Source organism: Engystomops pustulosus, chromosome 2, assembly GCF_040894005.1.
Source record: "Engystomops pustulosus chromosome 2, aEngPut4.maternal, whole genome shotgun sequence".
Lineage (NCBI taxonomy): Eukaryota > Metazoa > Chordata > Amphibia > Anura > Leptodactylidae > Engystomops > Engystomops pustulosus.
This window is the reverse complement of record NC_092412.1, coordinates 171,523,141-171,534,679: the sequence shown is the minus strand read 5'-3', so window position 1 is coordinate 171,534,679 and position 11,539 is coordinate 171,523,141. Positions and strand designations below refer to the sequence as shown.

Here is an 11,539-nt window from a genome sequence, read left to right as displayed (position 1 = left end):
GAGGTTTTATTTACCAGGTGTGATTCCAATTCTGACAACCAAAAATATAAAGTCCTGGCGACAGAAGTGGAGGCAATGTTGGTCTTAATATTTAAAGAAGACGTCTCCCAAGCCCTTTTAAGTAAGGCATCAGATTTACGGTCAAGGGGGTCTTTTAATTGGGCACTATCTTCAAATGGGAGATCCGTCTTTTTTACTACTTTAGCCACTTGAATGTCGACTTTAGGTATTTCCTCCCATAAAGTATTGTCCTCAAATTGTAATCTATTTCGGAATTCTTCGGGGATAGAAATTCTTTTTTCTGGCTCCTTCCATTCTGATAACACTAAGTCTTTTAGTGTGTCAATTACAGGAAAGAAACTTTTCTTTTTGTATTTGAGTCCCCCAAAGAGATCACTCTGTACAGAGGTTGGTTCAGACACATCCTCTATTTCTAGTGTGTTTCTCAAGGCTTTTAATAAGCTGTCTAGATCCTCGGACGCAAACAAATACTTTGTGTGCCCCTGATCTTTTGAATGTCCCCCCTCTAGACTTTCTTCCGGTCTATCGTCTAAAGAACAGGAAGGGAAATCTGAGTCTTGATCAGAAGAGGAAGACTGAACGTATCTAGGTTTTTTCCTAGGTGGTTCGGGTAAATGAGCAGCAATAGAGGAGGAAACTTCTTCCTTTATTGCGGACCTTATTTCGTCCATTAATGACGACCTTTCCTCTTTTAAAATTTTGGTCAGACAATCTGAACACAGGCTTTTCCTATAGTCCTCTGGTAATTTAGAACTACATAAGCCACATCTTTTAGAGGGTTTTTTAAGGGGTTTATCTCTCTCTCTCTGTTCTTTCTCTTTAGGTTCTTTCTGCTCTTTTCCCTAAGAGAAGCATACATGATAACAGTTAATAACAGGTATGAAATGTATGGTGAGAGAGAAGAGGACAGCCCAGGGCTTGTACTTACGGGTACCAGGACCTGGAACAGGTTGGATGCGTCATCAGCCATTTTGCTGGAAGCACCAGAGCCACCGACTAGGTTTTTCTTCCAGGAACGCTTAAATTTGATTTTTTCCCGCGTTCTGGAGAGGCTCGTCCCTCCTCCCCCTTCCGGTTCAAACCGGAAGCGATCGGGCTCCTGGACTGCGCATGCGTCCACGGAGCCGGCTTTCGGGTCCGCCCCCAATGACGCGACCCTGTCGCTCTGACGTGTATACCGGAAGTCGCGTCTGCGGCCGACTTCCGGTACGCGGCCATCCCGGACCACGTGCGCGCGCGCGCACGTAAACATCCTACCGGAGCCGGAACCCCTCACCGCCGAGGACCGATGCCCCTCACACACCGGTCCTCCAGCAGAGAAAGGGCCCCAGCACAGGTACCGCTGCATGTCCCCCCCGCAACCACCCAGCATTGGTCTCCCGGGACCGTTGGTTGGGCTGGCAGAACGGGGGGCGGGGAGGAGGTACATTTTGGTGTTCCCCCCACTCGGTTGTGAGGCGGAACCCATTAAAGTAAAAAGCAAAAAGTAAAAGAAAAGGTAAAAAGTAAAAAGTAAAAGAAATCTCGTGTCTCCCTAGGGAGACTCTCTTGCATCCTATATCCCGAAGGGACAGGAAGACACTGGTGTTGGGTGCTAGGGAGGAGCTTTTAATCTCTTGCGCTTCCTGTCCCTACAGGATATAGGAGCATCCTCCAGGTGGGGGCCGTCATGGAACGTGGTGGAAATTAACTGTTTCCACAACTCAGTAAAACTCCCCTCCCTTACAAGGGAACCAGAGCTATTAAGACACTTAAAAATAGTAAGGCTCCAGGTCCCGATGGGCTGACTAATGATTATTATAAGACTCACTTCACATTGCTTGGTCCATATTTAGTGAAGGTATTCAACAGCATCCAATTGACAGGGCGCATCCCAGAGGAGATGCTAACAGCTTCTATAATTACACTCCCTAAACCTGGGAAGAACCCTGACATACCGCCCAACTTCTACCCGATATCTCTGTTAAATACAGATCTAAAACTGTACTTCAAAATAATGGCACTCCTCCTACCGGGGCTCATTCACCAGGACCAGGTGGGCTTCGTCAGGGGGAGGGTTACCTCAGATGGCACACGCACATTTGTTGACCTTTTGGAAATGGTGGAGCGGAATCGGACGCCTTCTCTGCTCCTTTCTCTGGATGCAGAGAAGGCATTCGACCGGGTACACTGGGGCTACCTAAAAGCAGTCCTATGCAAATTTGGCTTCTCAGAAGATGCGACTCAAGGCATAATGGCGTTATACACAGCTCCATCTGCATTTTTCTCACTGGGTGGTTACTCTTCAAAACCCTTTAAAATTTTAAATGGAACTAGACAAGGGTGTCCCCTTTCTCCCCTCATATTCGCCCCAAGTTAAAATGATGATTCTACCAAAAATCATTTACACATTCCGGAATATGCCAATTCCAATTTCTAAGAAGTATTTGAATAAATTACAACAATTAATAAATAGACACATTTGGGGGAATAAAAACCCTGGACAGCAGCCAACATCTTATACTTATAACAAAAAAAAAAAGGAGGTTTGGCCCTCCCTAGAATCGCTAGCTACTATGAGGCAGCAATTCCAGAACAGGCAAGACAATGGCTCACCCCAAAAGCTACAAAACCATGGGTTTAAATGGAAAATGGGGTTACTCCAGGGGGCTCAATTTCAGCTAAAATGTGGGCGCTGGCTTTAGGTAATAGTATATTACCCCCTGCGCTACCAACTACCAGAGTTGGATTTAAAATATGGCATAAACAAACCTAAATGAACCTAAAAAGCTCCCAGGTACAGAAAAGTGGGAAAAAGATCTAAATATAAACTTGGACCCAGAGGAATGGGAATTCATTTATGACTCCCCAAGGGCACTGTCTAAATGTGCATTACATTTAGAAACAATGCGTAAAATACTATACCGTTGGTACTATACCCCAGAAAAACTTAGCAAAATATATCCGAATGTCTCTATGCTTTGCTGGAGATGCGCAAGTGCCAAAGGAACTCTGATTCATATATTTTGGGATTGTGACGTTCTAAAGGGGATTTTGGCATCAACTGGAAGTAATGCTGAAAAATATAATTGGGTCTAATTTCCAGCAATGGCTCTACTGGGAGTGGGTATGGCTAGGTTACTTCCTAAAGAAAGAGTAAAAAAGTGTTTTATATTACAGTCTCAGCACTCAATCCCATTGCAGCTCTTTGGAAATCAAATAAGATCCCTTCTTTCACAGAACTCACTAGGAGGGTTAACAATAATTGCATTTTAGAAAGATTCTTCGCATACAATGAAGGTTACCAAACTAAATATCACAGGAATTGGGAGCTATGGATGAAAACTCCTTACTATAAAGCCTTTCCGCAACATGAGCTTATGACAAATAGCACTTAGAAAGACAGATTACACGTATCATATAGAAACAACTAGTATATAAAGCATGGTCTGTAGAATTTCTTCTCTTTTAGCTATGGCACATCTGTGTGATTTGTGTAACGATAACAACATCATTACCAGCCTGACAACATGTTTTTGTATTGTTTGTTATACTTTTCTGTTATAGTTAAAATAGTAAAAAAAAACTATGAGATCCTTTATCCTGTACCAACTGTATACATTTATGACATTTATGTCATTGCCTGTGCTGGATCGGTTGAATGTTTTTCACTAGGAGAGTAAAGTTTATTGTAAAAGCGCAACGTTCAGTAGATGGGCAAGCCTATATGTCCTAAAGATGAGGTGCTCTTGTTTAGGTGCACCCCATGAAGTCACTCAAGAGTAGCAGCTCTTCAGAAAGGTTAAGGTTATGGTCCGTCGACCAGCAAGTATAAAGGTTTTAATGAATGATATTTTAGCAATTTTTTAAAGGCCTCCTCAGAAAAGAGTTAGTGTTTTACGACAACAATGGCTTTATCATGGGGAATCGAAGTATACAAGGGAAACATATCAAACCACATTATGAAACGTCTTAATGTTCCCCTCCACAGCGCATAACACACCAGATATACTAATAGGCTCCTGGCCTCTTAGGAAATCTGGCACTTCTATTTGGTTGATGCCAGATCCCACAATAATTAAGCTATACTTGCCAGGCCAGGCCTTTGGTGTCCCACCCCGGCCCCCTCACTTGGCCAGAAAACTAGCATAGAAGGCAATTATAAATGCCACCATATTTTATAACAGCTCTTGTGTGTCTTTATAAACTATTCAAAATGTGCTGAAAGGGTTTTCCTTTTCCCCTGGAAACAAATAACACCACAGAAGGTGAGAAAATGTGCTTATAAAATTTCTGGTGAAATTAGAAATATATTTTATTGAGTTAGTCAAAGGGGTTAAACAAGTTCACGAATCTGAGGGTCATGGTGCTTGAATGTCCAGTTTAACTTTTGCAGCTTTGTTATGCTCTTCTTTAAAGAAGACTTGTCGCCCAAAAAAACCTCACTATGCTTACTAAAGCACTATCCTATTTTTAGCAGTGAAACTGCTAGCTTTATATGAAACCCTCCGTCACAGCAGCACACAATAGGAATGCTGGACAGAGCTTAGATCGGCCCAGAGAATTCATGAGGGGGGGTCCTCATGAATTCCTGCTTCTTCCCCGACCATTCCTCCCACGCCACGGGCCGCGGTGACTGCCAGGCAATCATACGGCAATCACCGCCTCCTCGGACCGAACCCTCATTAATACCCCGGACCACTGTTAGCTTGGTCCAGCGTTCCTATTGTATGGCGCTGCAGTATCTGCTAGCTTTGTCTGAGGGTTCAGATAAAGCTAGCAGTTTATCAGAGCTAAAAATAGGGTAGCACTAAGGCTATATTCACACTGCCGTTGCCCGCCCGTACCGTGGTGGGCAACGGCAGTGCACAGGGAGAGGAGGAGGAGGAGGTGAGCGCAGCTCACCCCCGCCCCTCTCCATAGAGATACATGGCGCACGGCGCCGTATTACGGGAAGAGATAAGACAGGTCCTATCTTTTTCCCGGGTACGGAGCGGTACGGTGCCGCACCGCACCGCTCCCGTAGGGCGCTGAGCGCCCATTTCTGTCTATGGAGGACGTATATCGGCCGTATATACGTCCTCCATACAGTAGTGTGAATGTAGTCTAAGAGCTGCTTACTTTAGAAAAGCTTTACCTATCATAACAATGTTTATTTTGTTTTGTTTTTTTCATGACATGAGAGACTTTACAAAAAATGTGGTAAAAGTGCCCAACCTCTTTAATGTGTGTTTGTACACACTTTATTATATTATTTTTGGATAGAATTTCAATACCCTTATGTCCTGGCAAGACATTCTTTTAAACAACAGATTTTTCTGTTTAATACAACATTTAGATTGGGTTTTAGAGAAGCCAGGGTTCTGGAGATATAGACGTTTAAATGTGGCCATAGAAATGTTACAATGTTTTTTTTATTGATATGATGTATGAGAAATTTCAGGAAATTATCTCAATAACAAGGTTAAAATTCTATACAGTCCTCTGTATCTTCAAGTTTATCGTGAAGTTTCCAAGCTTTCTGGCTCAAAAATGAAACTACAACTAACAAAATTAGTGCTCTGCTTTCTGGACATCTTCAGCAGTTTGTGCTTTAAGCTCTTGATTGTATCTGTAATGGAAAAAAGAAGTTAAAAGAAAAGTAAGACTTAAGGGTTGTGTCGTATAGGCATTATATTATTCTGTTGAAATCTAAATGAAAAAAAACACCTTTTGATGACTTCATAGATTACTATATGTTGACTATGTTATCACAAGATACATTCTACTTACAGTTGGGGGGGGGGGGGGGCTTGGTGGTGAAGCTCTCAAGAAGCCTTTAAGGGGTTGGTTTATCCAGAGGTTTATAAAAAAAAAAAAAAAAAAAAAATTGCTGTACCACCTACTACCCCCACCCACCCCAACAGTGTCACACCGTAGCTTAATTAGAAGACACCGAAATCACAAGGTGGAATCACAAGGTGCAATAACCTTCATAGAATGTATCAGGAAGCATCATTAATGAAGCCCATTAGTCAGCTTACGAGAAATGAACTGTACCAAACTGAGAAGACATGGTAGGCCAGAACACATTTCAGCAGCCTTAGAGGATTACCATATAAACTTGAGTATAAGCACAGTTTTTCCAGCACAAAAAAAAAAAAAAAAAGTGCTGAAAAACAAAAAACAAACTGCTTATACTTGAGTCTATAAAAAAAAAAAAGTCAATACACTCACCTTTCTGATGCCTCCTGCAGGTGGTCTTCTAAGATGCGGTCATCATACTTTCATTATAAGTATAAAGGGTTATACGTATTTAAATCTCCGAAGAATTAACTCATACATACCTCCAAATTCTGAAGAGTTGTGACCCGCCTGCACAGCCAACAAAGAAGTTAACAGCAAAGAGAGACCAGTTTTTAGGAATAATCACAAGGGAATAACGTGACCATATAAGACCTGTCAAAGTACAGAAGAAAAAATGTAAACGAAATGTTATTCCTCCTATAAATTTATAAACATATGGAAAAAAAAAAAATTTAATAAAAATAAAATTGCTGAATAAACAAATAACCCCAACAAACAAATCCGGACCCCAACCCTAAGACCAAGACAAAATTAATTACCTATATCGGAAATGCAACTGGCTGGGGGAGGGGGGAGTTGAGTCACCCAAGGATAGCGTTTCACATTCTCCAACCACCTAAGCTTAATGGGGACCTTAACTTCCCCAATATAGGCGGTCCCCGGGTTACATACAAGATAGGTTCTTCACAAGGTTTGTTCATAAGGTGAATATGTACGCAAGTCGGAACTGTTTATTTTATAATTGTAACCCCAGCCAAAATTTTTTTGGTCTCTGTTACAATTTGATTTTAAAACTTTTGGGTTGCCATAAGAACCAGGGTCAACAATAAATCTTAATTTATAATTAGTAACTATTTATAACTGATAACTATTACAGCTGTTTATTGTAGCCCAAGTACAGTAGAAAAGTACAGTAAATTAACATCAAGAGGTCCGTATGTAACTAGGGGTTACAAGTTAGGTGTGGGTTTATTAGGGCCAATGGTCAATATAACAGATCTCACTAAACTATGCACTCCTCCAATAGACGAGTCATCACCAGTTGGTTAAGGACGCAGGCAAGGTTGTCTAGGGCGGGGACAACCTCGCCTGCGTTCTTGACCAACTGGTGATGACTCGTCCATCACCCCATCACAGCTCCTGAAGGCCATGGCTAATGCTTATAGCTCCTTGCCTTTGCCACGCTTACAGGAGATGTACCTCCAGTTGTGGCACCACTCCTATTTTACTCCAACTAGAGGGTTTCAGATGGGCACATGTTGGAGATGTTGTGGCGAGGAAGCTGGCCTTTACTATTGCATGTAGGAATGTCCAGTTGTCCAGCCTTTCTGGCACACAATCATGGCCTTTACAGTTAAATATCTTACAAATGATAGCCCACAATGGATCTCTAGGGACATCTTTCGTTATGTAGATACAGAGGTCCATCGTTTCACCAAAGGATGCCAGAGATTGAAGGATACTTTTGCAGCCCGCTGTCAAACCTGGCTCAGACCCACAGTGAGCTTGTTTTTAGATAACCTCAAGTACATAATGCGTATGGGACTGGATATAAGATTCCTGGAGTACAATCTTTCTTCACCACTTGGGAAAGTTTTATTAGCATGCTTTCACTAGAGATGAGGAGAGATACTAGAAATTGTTTTGTAAATACAGTATGGTACTTGTGGAGGATTCCCCAGTAGAAGTCGATCAGGAATGATAGCATATGCATCTTATAATGCTCCATGTGTGGGTAGGGGTGGTCGGGGCTTGATGATGAGATGAAGAGCAAATGCCATGATTCTTTGGTTTTGTGTCAATTGTATTATTATGCGTTTTCCTCTTCTACCTTAGAACTGGGTAAAATTACCTTATAAAAAGGACATTACTTTACCAGCCAACATTTCATGGATACAGACTTTTGAGCTGAAAGAGGATCCCATCAACGGCTGGAGAGAACTGTGGCCATTATTAAATGGAACCTAGTGACAGGATAGGGGCTCCACACCCCCTCTTTACCAGGCCCTCCCCCCTTTGGGTCCCAGACCCAATGATTGTATTGATGATCGTTTACAAAAATGAAAATTTTCCAATAAATATAGTTAAAAACACAAAAGAAAATCCCCATTCCTCTTTTCATTGGCTATGTTCCTACATTGTCTTATCACCAAGTTAGGGCCAGTTAACACCTTAGCTCATTTTTCATTACATCAATTATTGTGAAAAAAAAAAAAAATACAGGTTTTGGCCCACTATAAACTAAAAAAAATCTTGAGTGTGAACTGGCCCCCTTTTTTTTTTTATAAGCATATGATAAAAAAAAAACTTTATAAAGTATGATCAGCTCTGCTCCTCCTTGTCTATAAGATGATAGCTGCAGATTAAACCACATTTACAATAGGACACCCTTTCAGTTGAGAACTTACATCTACCCTATATACTCGTGTAGAAGGCCGGTTCCACACTTGCGAGTGTGATGCGATTAACTTGCATCACACTCGCAGCGCATGTCATATTTCTTGTTCCGGCAGAACGCATAGAGGTGTATCTGCCGGCATGGCCGGGAACCCCAAGACGTGCTGAGGGGAGGAGAGGGAAGAGAGGTTAGCACCGCAGGGAGAGTACAAATTTTTTTTAAAGGGGTGGAGATGGGGGGCGCACTCTGCTGAATACTACATTAATGGGGGGGAGGCGCACTCTGCTGGACACCATCAATTGGGGATGAAGATGGCGGGGCACTCTGCTGGACACCATCAATTGGGGATGAAGATGGCGGGGCACTCTGCTGGACACCATCAATTGGGGATGAAGATGGCGGGGCACTCTGCTGGACACCATCAATTGGGGATGAAGATGGCGGGGCACTCTGCTGGACACCATCAATTGGGGATGAAGATGGCGGGGCACTCTGCTGGACACCATCAATTGGGGATGAAGATGGCGGGGCACTCTGCTGGACACCAGGGCAGATTTATCAAGCTGTCTGAAAGTCAGAATATTTCTAGTTGCCCATGGCAACCAATCACAGCTCAGCTTTCATTGTACCAGTGCTCATGAAGATTTTAAAGGGGAGCTGTGATTGGTTGCCATGGGCAACTAGAAATATTCTGACAGCTTGATAAATCTGCCCCACTATATTAATTGGAGGGGAGACTACTGGACATGTTATTAGAGAGTAGCTGCTGTGTTTCCAACCCTAGGCTAATACCAGAGTCAATAAATGTTCCCAGTTTTTTTGTGGTAAAATTAGGTGTCTCGGCTTATACTCTGGTCGGCTTATACTTGAGTATATACGGTACTTGTTTATAGTTGACTTTTTAAATAAGGAGAAGCTTTAATTAAAAATAGAAACCATCTGATTTCAAGGAAAGGAAAAACCTTTGTTTAACTATTTCCCACTGTGCCTCTCTGAATACCATTGAAAAGCTATGCAGTGCAGGGGTAAGCAATTCTTTACTCCAGAGCCTCAGTGACATGTTGGCTGATCTGTTAAGACCAGGATTCCAAGGCTCAATAGACAATTTGTGGTCTTGTGAACTAACTGCAATCTAACTGATGCATAACAAAATCACTTACCAGTAGCTGTGAGAACTGCAGACTGGGCAGGGCTTAATTTATCAGCTGGTCTGGTCATATCTGCTAATCCAGCAATTACCAAACCCTAGAGTTTAAAAAAAATAAAAAATAAAAATAGGAAAAAAAATCCAAAAGGTGGTGAATTAGTTTTTTTCTCCTATACACTGGATGGTGGATAAGCAGCTGATTGTTGGAAGCAAGACTTTGGCAATGTATTACTTATTTTTTGCTCAATGCAGCCATATCAGGGCTTAACCTCTTCAGGACTGCTCCACGTAAATATACATCAGCTTTTACAAGGGCAGTTCAATAAGTACCGGTGTTTGACGACAGGGGGCGTTCCTGACGGAAGTTGGTGTTATCATCATGTGCTGCCATCTATCAAACAACGGCAAAACAAATTGCAGACTGATTGATAGGTTAGTTTGGATTTGGCAGCCATTTGAGAAAGACGTGTTTTCGGGATTTTCGCTAATATGGAAAAAGAGCAGTATGATTCAATAATTCACTTTTTGTTTTTGGATGGAAAAAAATGCAAGGAGATGAAAGCAAAGTTGGATGCCGTTTATGGGGACAATTTGCCATCTAAGACAGTTCAACAAATTTACTAAATACAGGGCAAACATCCGTTTTTGATGAGCAGCGACCAGGACACCCGGCAGACTTGGTTACCGAGGAAATCATTCAAAAAGACGATTTTTTGGGGATACGAACAGCGTCATCCTCATGGATTTTTTAGAATGACGATCACTTGACAATACTACAGTGAGTTATTGGACCGCTTCAACAAAAAAAGTGAAGGAGACACGGCAGCATTTGGCAAAAAGAAGGTGCTGTTTTACCACGATAACACACCAGCACATTCATCCGGATTTGTCGCCGCCAAACTGCATGAAATGCAGCCACACACCCCGTATTCACCCGATCTGGCTCCCCATGACTTTCCTGTTCCCTAACATGAAGAAATGGCTCTTGGGAAAAATTTTAGAAAGTTTGACAAATCCTATTTTCTGTAGGGGTTAAAAAATTTAAGGAACGTTGGGAGAAGTGTATCTTTCTAAGGGGACTATGTTGAAAAATAAAAAAAAAAGTTTTGAAAAATGGTGTCTTATGGTGTTTTATGTACAGCTTTCTATTCTCGACTGTAAATTTAAAGAGCGGATATCTCCAGTTCTGTTAAGCATTCATACACAATACATACATCATATTATCCCCTTGCGTTTTTGCATTTTCATTTCTCACTCCCGCCTTCAAAACTCTATAACTTTTTTATTTTTCCATGTACAGATCTGTGCAATGGTTTGTTTACTGCGTAACAAATTGCACTTCATAGTGATTGTATTTTATGCCATGTACTGGGAAACAGGAAAATTTTTTTCCAAACGCAGTGAAATTGGTTAAAAAAAACCCACAGTTTTCTTGTGGGCTTTGATTTTACGTCTTTCACTATGCGCCCCATGACAAGTCTACTATATTCTTTGGGTCGGTACTATCACGTGGATACCAAATTTGTATAGGTTTTAGAATGTTTTCATCTTTCAACTTTTTCATACTGTGATTTAGAGAGCTGTGGGTGGTGTAATTTTTTGCAACCTTTGATTTACGTTTAATGCTTTTATTTTTAGGACTGTGCAGCCTTTTGATCACTTTTTATATTTTTTTTTATTTTTACTATTTTTCAGACCCCTGGATCCTACCACATACTATACTATACAGTATGCCAATAGATGGGGATTTTCCCCCTCATTCATTACAATGTGCTAATCACACAACGTAATGAATGGGTTAAAACGAAACAGCTCGGGTCTTCCGAAGACCCGAGGCTGTTATGGTGACCGATCGCGGCCCCTGATAATTTCACTGGGGAGCGACAATCTTCACCAAGACGGCGGCGCCAACCCTCCACTCCATGGTG

The 11,539-nt window shown here is 41.8% G+C and overlaps 1 protein-coding gene across 2 annotated transcripts in view; it reads right to left on the bottom strand.

The window, feature by feature from the left end:
* Nucleotides 1-5,396: 5,396 nt before the first annotated feature.
* MPC2 (mitochondrial pyruvate carrier 2) overlaps nucleotides 5,397-11,539 on the bottom strand; it is a 58,544-nt gene continuing 52,401 nt past the window's right edge. For both annotated transcript variants that reach the window (XM_072137284.1, XM_072137283.1), the window contains exons 3-5: nucleotides 9,625-9,709; nucleotides 6,327-6,438; nucleotides 5,397-5,611 (exon numbers count right to left, since the gene is read on the bottom strand). In XM_072137284.1, coding sequence (XP_071993385.1) covers nucleotides 5,554-5,611; nucleotides 6,327-6,438; nucleotides 9,625-9,709 — 255 coding nt within the window. In that variant the 3' untranslated portion in view covers nucleotides 5,397-5,553. The remainder of the gene's footprint in view (nucleotides 5,612-6,326; nucleotides 6,439-9,624; nucleotides 9,710-11,539) is intronic.